At 42.9% G+C, this 15,103-nt stretch overlaps 3 protein-coding genes across 4 annotated transcripts; 1 reads left to right on the top strand and 2 right to left on the bottom strand.

Moving 5' to 3' along the window:
• Positions 1-676: 676 nt before the first annotated feature.
• Positions 677-9,439, bottom strand: eefsec (eukaryotic elongation factor, selenocysteine-tRNA-specific). 2 transcript variants are annotated; one of them, XM_085925048.1, is made up of 8 exons: positions 9,341-9,439; positions 8,738-9,118; positions 7,774-7,981; positions 7,576-7,672; positions 7,173-7,337; positions 5,542-6,150; positions 3,021-3,177; positions 677-1,306 (listed from the first exon to the last, which is right to left on the bottom strand). In XM_085925048.1, exons 2-8 carry the CDS (start codon positions 9,033-9,035, stop codon positions 1,128-1,130), a joined length of 1,713 nt encoding a protein of 570 aa, XP_085781174.1. In that variant the 5' UTR covers positions 9,036-9,118; positions 9,341-9,439; the 3' UTR covers positions 677-1,127. The 2 variants fall into 2 exon arrangements, with proteins under 2 accessions (XP_085781174.1, XP_085781176.1); XM_085925050.1 differs by lacking the exon at positions 9,341-9,439 and adding an exon at positions 9,215-9,291.
• Positions 9,440-9,524: 85 nt separating this feature from the next.
• Positions 9,525-13,653, top strand: ruvbl1 (RuvB-like AAA ATPase 1). Its single transcript, XM_085923358.1, has 11 exons — positions 9,525-9,826; positions 10,140-10,226; positions 10,298-10,430; positions 11,197-11,348; positions 11,514-11,603; positions 11,998-12,147; positions 12,215-12,278; positions 12,350-12,548; positions 12,801-12,903; positions 12,982-13,073; positions 13,361-13,653. Exons 1-11 carry the CDS (start codon positions 9,686-9,688, stop codon positions 13,518-13,520), a joined length of 1,371 nt encoding a protein of 456 aa, XP_085779484.1. The 5' UTR covers positions 9,525-9,685; the 3' UTR covers positions 13,521-13,653.
• mustn1a (musculoskeletal, embryonic nuclear protein 1a) lies at positions 13,138-14,760 on the bottom strand. Its single transcript, XM_085923359.1, has 3 exons — positions 14,654-14,760; positions 14,458-14,581; positions 13,138-14,099 (listed from the first exon to the last, which is right to left on the bottom strand). The coding sequence occupies exons 1-3, from the start codon at positions 14,660-14,662 to the stop codon at positions 14,002-14,004; spliced, it is 231 nt and encodes a 76-aa protein (XP_085779485.1). The 5' UTR covers positions 14,663-14,760; the 3' UTR covers positions 13,138-14,001.
• Positions 14,761-15,103: the final 343 nt, after the last annotated feature.

Genomic DNA, 15,103 nt, shown 5'->3' with positions numbered 1-15,103 from the left:
ACTAGAAAGCGAAATTGGAGAGAGACGCGAGTAAAACGAATATTTTTTTCCCCCCCTCTCTGCCTTCTTCTCTATAAGAGGAACGCGAGGAGATAAGACTAAAAGGACTGTCACTCAGGGGAACAAACCTTCCAGTGTCCCCTCTTGCTCCCGCTCTCTCCAATTTCCTCAGATTCCTGCTAAGATAGAAGCAGCGTTCATAGCGACTGCTTGCTGACATCATCCGCGACATAGTAAGAGGCCGCCGCCCCTCCCCTTAAAGCTCACAGCCAATACATTATATACAGTACATCATCTTTAAGGCTTTGCAGCCAGACTGTCTCCATGACTCAAGACATTTTAGAACACTTTTAGAAGAATTTCCTATTAACTATTAGGGTTGAGGTATTATTCACTAAATGTTGCCTGGTGCAATGATGCTTAAACTCTGCAATATGTATGAGTCAGCATGACATGGCAACAATCTATTTAGATTATTACCGTTTTCTTTTGCATAAATGCAGCACAAATTCATTTTGGAATGGTATTTTTTTGCCCCCCACACACTCCTGCTAATTAATTCACCTTCTTTTGCAGCCCTATAATTGTATCCGTAACACAGAATGATTAATAAGGCACATCACAATATGAAAAAAAACAATAATAATAATAATAATAACAAAAGGCAAATGGGAGTTTCTGTTAGGGGTTGCTTTATTTTTGGTGACTTTCAAAACCCTCCCAGTTGTTGTCATTGCAAGAAATGATGTCAAAAAGAAAAATGACTGCATGATTGACCCCGGTGACAGAGCAAGAAGCAGATAAGTACATGATTGCTTTATAACACCAACATTGTTTTTTCATACTCAGCTGGTTTAAAATTTTACCATTATCAGATGTGTACAGAAAAAAAAAAACAATTATTTGCAAATCGGATTAGAAGAGCTATAAAAAAATCATGCAGTATTGTCTGGAGAGTGAAAGGAGTTTATCTCGCCACCAAACGTTTTTTTTTTCCCCCAGCAGTTGCATCTATATCATTTTACATCAATTAATTGAAGCATTTTTCACTCTCATAAAATTAAGTCAGCACAGTTTTTGCGCCAAGGACACAGAGTCTCGTTGAATGTGCAAACGGCTGTCGGAGGTCACAACTGAATCATCTTCTTGTGAGGGTCAAAGACATAGCGCTTGAAATCCAAGTGAATGCTAACATGCTGAGTGTCCGCTTTGGGCTCGTCTTCGTTTGCGTCTTTGCCGCCGCTCTTTCCTTTTTTCTTGGACGTGGTCGAGGACAGCAACCGCTTGGCTTCTGGGCGGAGACCCTCTGAAGAGAACATCCGCAGAGATTTTTTTTTTTTTAATTCTCAACTTATTTCAAAAGCTGCTTATCTTCATACCATATGAGGATATCCAAAGGGAAGGGACTTTATTAGCTGAACTAAGCGTCAAATGGCCACTCTCGTATTACAAAATAAATAAATGTTCCAACAACTTGTGAATCTCAGACTGTGTGCATTTTACTGAAGTTCGGCACCAGTCGCAGAAACACGTGCGCTCGCCTCCGCATGACCTGCAGCCTTCATTCTTCGCATTTAACAGATGAAATTGTGCAGAAAAGCCGGTCTCTGTTTCACAAGGAGACGTCTGTAGCATCCCGACGTTCACTCCGAACGCCGCGCCTCTCCGTCTGTTGTCGGCCTTGACCTTAATTTCCTGAGAACTATGAGCGATTGTGTCACGCTCCTTACGCCGAGTCACATTTCTGTCCCTCTTGAACATCTATTTGTGTCCTCTATTCAAACTGGCAGCTAATTTGGCCCGCGGTTTTGGACACGGAAGGTAAAAGATGTTCTAGTTTCATTGCTTACACGGTGTCTGTCTGGCCTCATGCATAATGGCGCCAGCATTCTTGTTGTTATCGTTATGCCGATGTAAGGGTTGTTAGGCTGTGAGATATCGCTGTTAGTTGTGGCTACTTGAATGAACTTGTGCTCACATGCAAACATGCAGTTGAGGCCCAGCTCTGTCGATTCAAGCAAAGTAGAGTAAAGTTTTTTAAAACCAGTCATTTGTAGACGTGCTAAAATTATTTTTTTAATAATAAATAATGTATTTTTTTTTTTTAATTGTGTATAGTATGATCATAATCATGTTTCTAATTTTCCAATAATAACTAAGAGGTCAGGTAACAACCAATTGCAGCTCACTTGTTTTCTGGGTTTGGTCATGTGACATTTGTAACTGAGCCGTCAATGGTTGTTACCCGAGTCTTAAGCATGTGATGTCATCTTCGGTCGACAGCAAGCGGCGTTTTAAAAGGTATTAGTTGGACAAGTTTGAAAATAATTACAGGCAAAATAACTTTTCACTGCTCAAAACAACAAACTGCAACATTTCTGTGATCAGAACTGTTCCAAAAATAATCCCGTTAAATGTTCGGTGAAAATTCACCATATATGATATCATCAAGTGCAAACTTGATGTGTAGTCATAATTGATTTCGACAAAATTCAGTAGTGTGTGCGCAGCGTCACAAGTAACAAATTCTGTCTGGAACTAATCGCCATGTGTGATTAAAAATGGTGAAAATCCCATTTGATGCATCCCAATTTATAGCTGAAACAGTTCTCCCAATTATGAGTGACTTTTTGGCATCGGAATACGTAAGAAAGAAAATTCAGTGTAATGGTAATGAAATAAGTGCAACTATATTGGAACACATTCCCTAGCACCATCTTTCCCAACACTGAATATATGAGTGAAGAGGATGTAGGTGAGGCTCTCTCTTCTTGATATGTTTTTGTTTTCTCTCCCCTCCCGGTGTGGCGCAGTGGGTTTGTAGCAACAGAAGGTAAAATAAATACCGAACAGATTTCCCCCGGAACACAAGCAATCCCCAGAGGAATTCTGGGAATGCGGCTGGAGATGTCAGCCCTAATACTCTTACCACATCCTGAAAACAATCTGCCGAGCCCCGAAAGATCTGAAAATAGTGTTTGGGATGGGTAGCGAAGGAGAAGAAGTCTTTCCGTCCTTACCTTGTACCCGAATTTTGAATTTCCCGCTCTGTCCAAAGCCGCCCTCGATGACGCCGGTTTCGCCCGTTGACAACGTGACCTTCAGGCCCACGAAGATCTGCAGGTTTGTTTCCTTCTTGAACAGGTTGCGGCCAATCACAGTGTAGTCGTCGGCCACCTGCGCATGACACAATAAGGAAGAAGATGAAGAGCCGAATCGCAACGCTTGATTGACGGCGCCCCGACTAATCGTATTACAGCGGTGGGAATGTCGGCCATGATGGCAGGGCGAGGACAGCCCACCCTTTGTCATATGCCCTCATGGAGCCCACCATTGGCGCATTCTTTTCGTCTTGCCGCCTGACTGTCTCCGGTTCGTCGTTCCTACACATTTTATGCCATTTGTTTGTATTCCTGTCTTATCATCCATCACTAATCTGATAACAGGAGGGCACCGCTCTGTCTCTGAGCCTCCTCCAGCGCCACCGCTAGCTCGTCCTCTCTTCTTCCTCATTCACTCTTGAACGTTTGACCCGAAAGCGTGACCGATGCGTAGATTAAAAAGAAAACATACAGCGGCTATAGATGTCCGACAGACCGTACGAATAGTTATACCTCAACAATGACAGCAATGTGTCCTGTGCAGAAAAAGGAAGAAAAAAAAAAACTATGAAGTAAAAGTTGAAGGCTGATAACTGCCGACTGCGGCATGACGACCAGTCTGACCTCCCGCACGCATCGTTTCACTTGAGAGTCGAGGAGTGAAGCAGTCAACACCTTGAGGTGCAAACACAAGGAAACTTCGTTGCAAACTTGACCCGAGACCTTAATTTCACCTCGACACGAGGGGCAACACTCAAATGGAAGTTAACTTCTTTCTAATGTTGTGCGGTCACACTCTGAAATAAATACTGTTTTCATTGTTTCCAAGGGTATTTCAGTATTTCATTATTTGCTTGTATCATGTATTTATATTTGGACTAAATATAAGTAGGTGCTAACAATTTTGAAAAATAATCTATTCCTCAATATTACGATTTAATATTCAATTATTCTTTTTTAACAGCCTTTCCCCATGTACTTGTAAACAAACACGAGCAATAAATTAATCTCTATTTGGATTTGATTATTTGTTCAGCTCCTGGATGAAACGTGTTAAATCGCACAAATAATGAAATGTGACTGTTTGTAAAAGGTATTTGGTAGCATTTCATTAAAAAAACAATCATTATTGTTATAGTAATAATAATAATGCACTGAACTGACTTACGTTGCAGTTTATGAAAACAGACCCTACTATATCAATTTGTATATTACATTTAAGACAATTATGCACCGCCACTTGTTTTCACGGCAAAATCCGCCATGTTGTAAAATGTGTTTTGCTGGTCATTGTTTTAAAACATCCTGTTCTGTGAAGTGACCACCCAGCATCATGAGGCGCTTTTATGCTGACTCTTTTTATGCTCAGTCATGTAAGCATTGTCAACTACTAGAAGAATTTGATGTCATCAAGTCATAATAATATGAAGTTTTCTGTAAAGCATTACATTTGAAAATTAACAATAACACTCTTAATGAGTATTAAAATATAATACAGTTCAAAATCTTCAAAGTTTAACAGAGTGCTTAATGTTTTGTGCAATGCAATAAAAATGTTTGATACAATTGTCTGGAGACAATTAGCAATGTCATGCCTACTTGCACGCCTCAGCCGAGACTGGACGGTTAGAAATAGTGTAAATGAAACAATCAAAAGTCATTTTGTTTGTGCACCCATTAATTAGTCAGCCAACTACTTCCTGGTGGTAATCTCATCATGACGGTGACTCACAGTGACCCGTCTCCAACTGTGAAAATAAAATCTTGGCATGAGCCACCCATCTACAACATTTTTGATCCACTTCCTATTACGTCCAAATGATACCATGTTAAGACGTTAAAAGGCGAGATTTGCATCGTAATGTACGTTGAAAGATGAGCGTGAATGGCTGACCCAGAGAGAGCGTGGGATAAGCGTCACATGAACACCGAGCGCTGTGAGTATTCCAGTGCCACTCAGGTGTATCCAAACAGCGCCAGTGTCTGACAGCTAGACGGGGGCGAGTGGCGTCAGGCGGCCACCCGCACGCACCTCGCTGTCGCAGGCATGTGCGCCCGCACGTCTCCAACGCCGCACGGCGGGACTGCCGATGCACGCTTGTTTGTGTGTACGTGTCTGTTTGTGAACACACAGTACAGGCGTTGTCTGCTTGCCATGCTCCAGTGCCACCAGCGATGAGAACTATTCAAAGCATTGGGTGCAGCGAGGTGAGCCAGAGGGCACATAGGCAAAGTTCACCTGGGCAGTTCACAATTCAAAGTGAACAATTAAACATTTGATTGCCACATTTGTGTATCAAACTGACACCACAACAAGTAACTTTCGCTTATTTTACATTCAAGCAAGGAGCCATAAATAGTTTTTTTTTTTTTTTCCCACTACATGTGGAAGGGCTAATTCCCTACAAGCCAAGATTTAGGATTTAGAGTAAGCACTCACCCTTTCCACTTGCCCTTCCTTGTGTTTGGTCTTGTAGATGAGCAGGCGAGGGAGGCCCGTCTCAGCATAGCCTTTATCTTCAAAGCCGTGCAGCAGGCGCCCTTGGAAGGCCAAGCGGCACGCATTAGCGTGGATGTCCGTGTCCAGCTTGGAGCCAATCACCAGGCACAGTAAGGGGCACGTGACGGGCCGCTCAAACTCCAACAAGGCCCACTGCTCTCGGTCGGGTCCCGAATTGGACTCTCCCTGGCCGGTGACGTATTCTTCCTGGTAGAGGTACTCCCTGTCGAAGGCGAAGGTGGTTTGTGGCGAGCGGGACTGCGGCGTGTCTGGCGGCAGTCCAAAGAAAGTCACCCGTGCCATGACCGTCTCGTGTCCCACCGTGATGTGGAACTTGGCCCGCGTGCCGAGGGAGCCCTTGAAGTAGCCGATCTTCTTGGCGGAGATGACGGCGGCGAAGATGGTGCGCAGGGAGCCCGGGGTGCACACCAGCCCCCGCTCCAGCAACTTTGGGTCAAACTGTGTCACGCACACACCCACGCGGTCTCCCTGCATGGCCCCCGACACCGGCTTCCGAAACATCTGTATCGACTTTACCTTCTTAGTCACCTGATGGAAGACATGTGACAGAATAACACATCTTAAGTCTAAACACAATTCAGTGCAAATTAAACAAAATAATTCTGGTGGAGAGATTTCGGTGTGGTTTGTTGTATTCTCAGCTCAACTTTTTTGTTTTTACAGCACTTAAAACAAGCACGGCTGAAAAAAAACAACAAAAAAAGTCCCATACAGATCAAGTCAAACACAAGAGTAAAGTTTAAAACAACAAGAAATAATAATACAGGTAATATAAAGAATAAATAGATAACAGATAAAAATAGATTTTGAATTACAAATACTGAAAACATGAGATGAGATCGAACCATTTTGTTATTAAAATTAACAATTTTACATACAAATTTTTTTATCTCATCTACGAATGACCTGGCCCCTGATTTAAATTATTTTTTATTTTATGAATTGGGAAGATTACATTATAATGAAGACATAATAATACCGAATACTATTCAATAAAATCAGATGCAGAAAATACACACGACTACATCGTGCCAATTTATAAACTCTTTCGAAGTCTATAACCTCCACCTTTAAAAAACACCACAATTATTTTGAGTGGAAGTACAAAGAATATATTACAGTTTTTATTTGAATGCCAACAAATCCCTAACACACCAGAAAACACGTATGATATGAAATCTGGCAAACTCCAGTTTAATCTACAGTACAGTAGTTTGCACACATCTTCATTTCAATTGAATATATTTGTCGCCACTCTGAGGTAAAAGTGAGCACTGCAGCCAAGATTCTGCTCCCAATGATTGGAAGGGGGCATCACTGGTTTTCGATGGTCCATTGGTAGTGATGAATTTATATCCAAGTCGGAATGCGCAATTAATTATTTAGTTTGTCGTACGCAATTCAAAAGCAAAGTCAGTCCTGTTGCAAACTAAGAACCCCCAGGACTCACCCTCCCCTCACATTTAAGTGACCCACTCCATCTGTTCCTCCCTCTGCCTGCCCGGGACCAAGACAATTTCTGAAGAGCTATTCTAGAACATGTACTGTACCTTCAGTGCTGGGATTTCCACAGTGTCGTTGATAGAGAGTGATCCCTGCAGGATGGTGCCGGTCATGACTGTTCCCTGGCCACGGATGGAAAAGCAGTGGTCCACAGCCATCAGCAGGTCACCTCCTGGCTCTCTACTTGGGAGATAAGTCTGCTTTTTTAATAGCTGAAACAGAAAAGACGACAACATAAATACATACACACAAACATGACTATCCTCAATATTTCAGACCTAATGTGGATTAAGGTAAAAAAATAATTCTAAATATTTTTCACTAAAATCAGCTATTTTTTCCTGAATTAAATGAGATAAATATAGCTAAAAAATATTTGTAATAATAATGAATACAAAGATTTTAATTGATCAATTTTAGGAAGTCAGGGTATCGGTGAGTATGTTTCACCTCGATTAACTCGGACACCCCCTGTGGTTCCTCTGTGTCGCCACCCTCGGGGCCCCCGGGCTTAGCTGCCACTGCAATCACTGGACAATCTTTGAAACTAGACGAAAATAACAAAATAGTGTCGTGTTTCACCAGTGATTCAAATTGGGAAATATCGTATTATCATCTAATTCCTGCTGCGCGTGCTCTGATGCAGACCTGGTGTTCTCTAGCGTTTTGTGAAGTCTCTTGGTCATTTTCTCAATGGCGCTCTGTCTCTTGTTGGCCGGCAGAAGGTCAGTCTTGTTAAGCACAACCACCATGCGAGGGCAGGTCAGTTCTCCGATGAGCAGACACTCTGCTGTTTGAGTCTGCACTCCTTTCACCACGTCCACCACCAGCATCATCAAGTCGATGATTTGCGCTCCTGCGAGACACGCAAAACATACAAAAGCTATGTTCTGTTTATCTGCAATTAGCTGGAAATACAAGATGGGCTTTTGTCTATTTGTTTCTGCATCCACGGTGTGACGGTGACTGGTGAACTTGATGACAGAAAAACAAACAGGAAAAGACAAGGAGACAAACATCATTGGGAGGGGTGAACAAGAGGAAAGGGCTAGAGGGCTGAAACTAGAGCTGCCGCACGCTTGCTTGTCTTTCCTTTCCCGACTTTGCTTTCCTGTGCTCAACTCTTTTTCTCTGCTCCCACTTGGCTCCATCTATTTCCTGTGATTTCCCCATTTGGGACAAGGAAGGGGGGGAGCTTCATATAAAGACCCCCAATTTTTTTTTTCTTTCAACCCTAATCTCTAACATGTGCCCCTCCACTGGATCAAGGATTAGGTTGTACTGCATAAAGTTGTACTGCATAAAGTGTGCAGGCAATGAGCGGTCTGTTTTTAAATAGCATTTTCACATACAATTATCAAATAATATCAAATATCATTCATTTATTCTCGCTCTTTTCCCACACAGGTAGTTTATCCTACCTGAGTATGGGCAAGAGACAGTGGCAACATAATAAAATGAAATTTGGACCAAAAAAAAAAAAAATCCTCAATCATACAGGAACGCGGCTAAAAGAACAGACTATTGTGATTAAATAAAAATGAATGGAACTATGTAATATGAGAATTTACACTGTAAATGTAGGTCAGTGCTTTGACAGCAGACGTCTCACCTCCAATGATTGTCCGAATAAGAGAGGCATGTCCAGGACAGTCCACCAAGGTGAATTGCAGGTTGTCATAACGCCCCTGGTGGTCTTCGCTGTCCCGCAGGTGCTCGGGGAGGTCCACGGTGAAGGAGGAGAAGCCGAGGTCCAGGGTGATGCCTCTCTCTCGGGACTGAGGGTTTTTATCGAAGGCAGCCGTGGACGCGGTGCTGCTCAACGCTCGAGCCAGGGACGTCTTGCCACTGTCCACATGTCCGAGTACGCCGATGTTGAAATTCAAAGTTGTACTCCTATTGGCTGCCATGTTATAGAGCTGTCACGTGAAATTCTCTGGCTTGTATCTCTTCGGACCATGGACTCAGTTCTTCAGCGGACAGCTTCCCAATACTGAAATTAAAACAACATTTCATTTACACGCTATTTGTATTATATACAATCTCGAATCAGTACTTGCAGTACGTGCAGGCATGCTCGATCCCTTACGAGTATTCAGTGGACAGCAAAGTAACTTTATTGACTTTGTAGTGAGCACAAATATATTTACAGAACGATTAAAACGATGCATATATTTTTTTGCCCTCAGATTTATCCAACGATCGTTTAACTCACCCGTATATTCTGATAGTTTCCACTTTGAGAGCTACATTGAACAACCAAATCAAATGACAGGATTTCCTGTAACAATGATTGACATCAGTCTTAACCAATCATAGTTATATCCGTGTATTATTTACATCCAATGGGTTTGCTTGAAAAACAAACAAAGGCGGGGCTTTGAGGTAACACTTCCGCCAAATTTCCATAGTAACCCCACATGGTAACCATTCTTCCTGTGTTTTGAGTTTCGGCGGTGGCGGCATCTGTGGCACGCTTCCAAGCTAATAGCTGCACAAGTGACTACTTTCTCGCTTTTAAATCGCGTTACAATTCCGCGATATATCTACTTACGCCACCATGAAGATCGAGGAGGTGAAAAGCACCACGAAAACTCAACGGATCGCCTCACATAGTCACGTCAAAGGACTTGGTTTGGACGAGGCCGGTAATGCTAAACAGACGGCGTGCGGCTTGGTCGGCCAGGAAGCTGCCAGAGAGGTAATGTTGACCGTATGACATTCTTTTTATATGCAATAATCTATTAGATGACACTTGCATTCGTGAAAGGACGATTTTGAGTGATTGCATGTAGATCGTGCACGTCTAAGCTAAACCTGCTAGCCCGTGGAGTCGTTGTTTCACAATACTAAACAATCCTCGATTGGTCAGAAAATCTAGAACATTAAGTGCAATACAGTAATTCCAACCTGTATTGAAGCAGGTACCTATTTCACATTTGGAAAACCTCACGGCATACCAACAAAGAAACCAACTCAAATTAAATATAAAGACCGAAACATTTACTTTGCAGGCATGTGGCATCATTGTGGAGCTCATCCGCTCCAAGAAGATGGCAGGAAGGGCAGTTTTACTGGCCGGACCACCTGGTACAGGAAAGGTAACGTTATTAAGTCGCTGTCTCAGTGTATTTGTTATTCCTCACTCACTTGTTGATGTTTCTCCTCGCAGACGGCTCTAGCTTTAGCCGTAGCACAGGAACTGGGCAACAAGGTACCCTTCTGTCCTATGGTGGGCAGCGAGGTCTACTCATCTGAGATTAAAAAGACAGAAGTACTGATGGAGAACTTCAGGAGGGCCATCGGTGAGAGAAGTGCTTCATTTGTTTTCATTTGAAACATTCAATATGCATATTCAGACATCGTTAGCTCTTTAATATATAGTACTGTGCAAGACTTCCATTTGCTTTGTTGTTTTAATGACCCCTTTGACGGTTGTCATTTTGACATCACGAAACTCTAAATACAAAGTTTGCAACAACAACAAAACATAGCCAATCAGTCAGTTGCTATGGCAACCAGCCTCAGCCTGCCAAATAACAGGAACGACAGTGCAACTGTTGAAGTGGTCACCTCAAAATTTAATTTGGAATATCTGGACTCCAAATAAAGATATGCTTCAAGTAAAACAGCATCATAGAACTATTGTATCTTGTTGACCCCCCCCCCCGAGTCATTTTGAGAAGGGGAAATGGGCCGGAAAGATTCCCCCTGCTGATGTTACCTGTCGCAGGGAAGGAAATAGACCTTTTGTCAATGGAGAGCACCGCTGCTCCTCCCTTAGAACCCGATCTCCAGTCAGAGATGGAGATTCCTCCAAGGTTGTCACCACCATGTGAATTAGAAAACCACAACGTACAGTCCACACTCTCTGATCTGAAGCGTGGAGAGTCGGCCACCTGCGGGCGCCTCCTCGTGCTGCACTAATGCGAGACGAGGGTCACTCAGAAATAATGGGAAGGAATGTTCACGGGCACGTGCACAAGCAATATGCTTTGCACGGGAATACAAAGACTCAATTCACTACACTGCCGTCAACGTGTGCGATTGTCATGTCAACTCGCCTTTCAGGGCTGCGTATCAAAGAGACCAAGGAGGTGTACGAGGGCGAGGTGACAGAGTTGACCCCATGTGAGACGGAGAACCCGATGGGGGGCTATGGAAAGACCATCAGCCACGTCATCATTGGTCTGAGGACGGGGAAGGGCACCAAGCAGCTCAAGGTCTTTCATCATTTTTAGTACTTGGACAAAATTTTGTAGCCACAGGGCCAAACCAAAAATGTTGCCTCAGCATATAATCGTATGCGTTTACTTTTTTTTTTTTTTTGTAATCTCATCTACATTGGGGGAAAAATGTACCTAAGTTTTTAATTCTTTGTTCCAAAGTTGGATCCCAGCATTTACGAGAGTCTTCAGAAGGAGCGTGTGGAGGTGGGAGACGTCATCTACATTGAAGCCAACAGTGGAGCTGTCAAGGTATCGCCGCACACCTTCCACTTGTTCTTCTACAATTCATCCATTCATGCCAGGGCAGGGTTTTCCATCTGGCCTTTCGTCTCTCTCCTCTCGGCGTGACAATCTGTGCTTCCTTTCAGGGTATTCAAAAAAAAGCTTTCCCCCCCCCCCCCATTATCTCTCCATCTCTTCAAATGCCTCCTTTCCTGCAGTGAGGCTTCCGTTGACAGGTCGCGATGACTGTTTCTTTAATCGGTGCAGGTGGCTTTGTGAGCAAATAAGGGCAGGGCAGTGGCACACATTGCTTGTTGACAGGCCTCCCCTCTCTCTCTCTCTCTCTCTCTCTCTCTCTCTCAAAGAGCCCACCTGGTTCTGCTATGGAAACGTACGAATCCTTGTGCTCGTTTCTTTGCAGAGACAAGGTCGCTGTGACACTTTTGCCACAGAGTTTGACCTGGAGGCCGAGGAGTACGTGCCCCTGCCAAAGGGAGACGTGCACAAAAAAAAGGAGATCGTCCAAGACGTCACGCTGCACGACCTCGATGTGGCAAATGCCAAACCGCAGGTTGGAAAAAAAATTCAATGTCACAAGTTTCTGTGCAATCCTCAAGTGTTCTTGGTTATCACCACAGGGAGGCCAGGACATTCTCTCCATGATGGGACAGCTGATGAAGCCCAAAAAGACAGAAATCACAGGTTGGCGACGTTGCCGTCAAATCTTCATTCACGTCCACTCGCTTTGCTCAGCCATCCTTTCGTGTTTGCAGATAAGCTACGAACGGAGATCAATAAGGTGGTGAACCGCTACATCGATCAGGGCGTGGCCGAGCTGGTGCCTGGAGTACTGTTTGTGGACGAGGTCCACATGCTGGACATCGAGTGCTTCACGTATCTCCATCGGGCACTGGAGAGCACCATCGCCCCCATCGTCGTGTTTGCCTCCAACAGGGGAAACTGTCTCATCAGGTGGATCATTTTTCAAATATTGGAAATCTGATCAAAAACAGTCTTTAGGGTAAACATTATTTCAAGTACCACTAGAGGGAGCCTGAGTATGACAAGTGGTACTCATCAGATATTTAGGAAATTCCACAAAGATGGTGGCCACTTGTCACAATGCCCAAAAAAATCACGTCGTATTGATTGGCATAGAAAAGGAGCTTTGAAAGTCATGTTCCCTCACATTTGTGCCAACCTTATTTCACGTTTGCTTCTCAGGGGGACCGAGGACATCAGCTCTCCACATGGGATTCCACTGGACCTGCTAGACAGAGTGATGATTATTCGTACCATGCTGTACACGCCGCAGGAGATGAAGCAGGTCAGTGGAAGTAATCCTGATCACATGTATCAATTTTCTTTTGTCACATGTAATAGCTTTTTTTTTTTCTTCTTCCAGATTATCAAGATCCGAGCTCAGACCGAGGGGCTCAGTATCAGCGAGGAAGCACTCGCGCACCTCGCAGAAATCGGCGCCAAGACCACCCTCAGGTATGGAAACGGGCTGTATGGATGGAAAGTATTGGGTCGCTTTCTATCTTCTGGAAAGACTTTGAACAAGATTCGGACAGGTCAGACATAGATAACGCCAACTTGAACCATGTAGTGTTGGAGGTGCTGCAATCATCATTTATAATGTATTGCATTATTTACAAAAAAAAGCATTCATAATGGCAATTTATTTTGAAAAAGAATAAATTCATTTCAGTTACTTTAGTTCAGGAATATTGGCGTTAAATAAAAACGCAAACAATTCTTTATGTCTCATTTGATGGCAGGTACGCCGTTCAGCTCCTGACGCCGGCCAGCCTACTCGGTCGCGTTCAAGGCAAAGAGACGGTCGAGCGGGAGCAGGTGGAGGAGATCAACGAGCTCTTTTATGACGCCAAGTCCTCGGCTAAAATTCTTCAGGATCAGCATCACAAATTTATGAAATGAAAAATGTAAAGATGGCAGGCGATTCTTTACAATAATCCATTCTGTTTGTTTTATTTCTATCTTGACTGATGTTTTTTTTCCATTAACAGTGTTGTTCCTTAGAACTTTGGAATAAATCTATTATTTGCCTATACGTACTTTGGTTTAGATTTTTTTTGCATAGGTTTTTATATCAATGAAAGAAATTAACAATTTAACAACAGGAATGACAATTTTGCTATGTCAGCATTTTTAATTACCTACAGTAATAGCTTTACATGTCTGTTGTGTATATATGGGGAAAACTCATTTTTAAAGGCTGTAAAGTAACATTTGTGCACAATCCACGTCCCAGTTTTGGAGATTTGAAAACAAACTACTGCAATCAATTACTTCTGACAGACAAAAGTCAATATTTATGAAAAGGACTTTGGGGAAAAAGAAAAAAAACCTTGCTTGCCCGCCCGCCAAACACAGCCACGAGTGCTAAGGTGGTCTTGGTCTACTTCCTGGCGGGTCGACATGAGCGTGTGTTCAAAGCCGTCTCTCCTCCTGACCTCACGCCACTGAACACGGATGGAGCAGTTTTGCCCATTTTCTCTGTGGACAGTTGAACAAACAACAACAAGCAACAAATTCAGACTTGACCTATAATTTAGTCTGCAGAAGTTCTATGAACCATATTAAGTACAGTTCAAGTGAGTTTCAAATATTTTGTTGCTCCTACAATAGTAACAATATCCAAGAGTATTTTAATGTATTCCTAAATGATAAACTCCACATATACACAGTTTATTCCACTGGGAAAACACTCCCATCATTACAGCAATCCTCTTCACCTTACATGGAGTGGAAACTTTCGACATCATAAGCTTACTGCTAACGTCAACTTGAACCAATCTGTGCTTCATTTCAGCCAACAACACAATGCGTTTGTATGCTTGCAAAGACCACTCACCACACTCCTCCATAACTTCAAAGGTTTTGCTCTTCGCTGGTCCACTGCCACCAAGTCTATTCTTCATCTCAGCCAGCTCTTCTTGACTGACCGCAGGACGCTGCACTTCTTCTTCTTGCGGTTGCTATGAAGAAAACAACAGTGATTAACGTTAAAGCTTTGGTACAGCACACGTTCGGTAAAAAAGCACTCTTACTTGGGACATGGTGATGTTAGTTCTTCTGTCTACAGTGCGGCCCGTTTATATATAGTCTGACTTGCAAGTGGACAACAAATCTGTTTCTCAACATTAACAAATGATGTCACGAGTGTAAAAGCTCCTCCTCAAATGAATCCCAGCTTTGAACATGGGGCGGTAAAACTATTCAAGATGAGATATAGTGTGCTGGGATTACAAAGTCATTGAACAAGAAAAAAAAAAAAGTCCAAAAAGAATGTTGCTTCCAGTTCTTTCCTGCTCGAATGATAATAATAATGACATCATTACCCAGCCCTGACAACTCCTTCATTAACTTGTGGTAAGTTTGGAGGAAGATCAACTGTAAGCTTATCAATTCGAAAAAAAAAAACATGCTGCTTGTTTTCCTGCAGAAACGTCAAGGAAAAAACATTGAAAGTTACATAGGGGAAAAATGATCATCATTAA

This window comes from Syngnathus leptorhynchus, chromosome 11 (assembly GCF_054491065.1).
Source record: "Syngnathus leptorhynchus isolate UIUO chromosome 11, UIUO_Slep, whole genome shotgun sequence".
Classification (NCBI taxonomy): domain Eukaryota; kingdom Metazoa; phylum Chordata; class Actinopteri; order Syngnathiformes; family Syngnathidae; genus Syngnathus; species Syngnathus leptorhynchus.
This window is presented reverse-complemented; position numbering and strand designations above follow the sequence as displayed.

Excerpts from the sequence above, each read along its gene's own strand:
- eefsec (XM_085925048.1), bottom strand. The coding sequence starts at position 9,035 with ATGGCAGCCAATAGGAGTACAACTTTGAATTTCAACATCGGCGTACTC. Across the intron at positions 7,673-7,773 it reads AAAACGCTAGAGAACACCAG|TTTCAAAGATTGTCCAGTGA; the intron begins GTCTGCATCAGA and ends ATTTTCGTCTAG. Across the intron at positions 6,151-7,172 it reads TGGAAATCCCAGCACTGAAG|GTGACTAAGAAGGTAAAGTC; the intron begins GTACAGTACATG and ends GTCTTCCATCAG.
- ruvbl1 (XM_085923358.1), top strand. The coding sequence starts at position 9,686 with ATGAAGATCGAGGAGGTGAAAAGCACCACGAAAACTCAACGGATCGCC. Across the intron at positions 9,827-10,139 it reads GCCAGGAAGCTGCCAGAGAG|GCATGTGGCATCATTGTGGA; the intron begins GTAATGTTGACC and ends TTTACTTTGCAG. Across the intron at positions 12,279-12,349 it reads CAAAAAGACAGAAATCACAG|ATAAGCTACGAACGGAGATC; the intron begins GTTGGCGACGTT and ends TCGTGTTTGCAG.
- mustn1a (XM_085923359.1), bottom strand. Across the intron at positions 14,100-14,457 it reads TGAAGTTATGGAGGAGTGTG|AGAAAATGGGCAAAACTGCT; the intron begins GTGAGTGGTCTT and ends AACTGTCCACAG.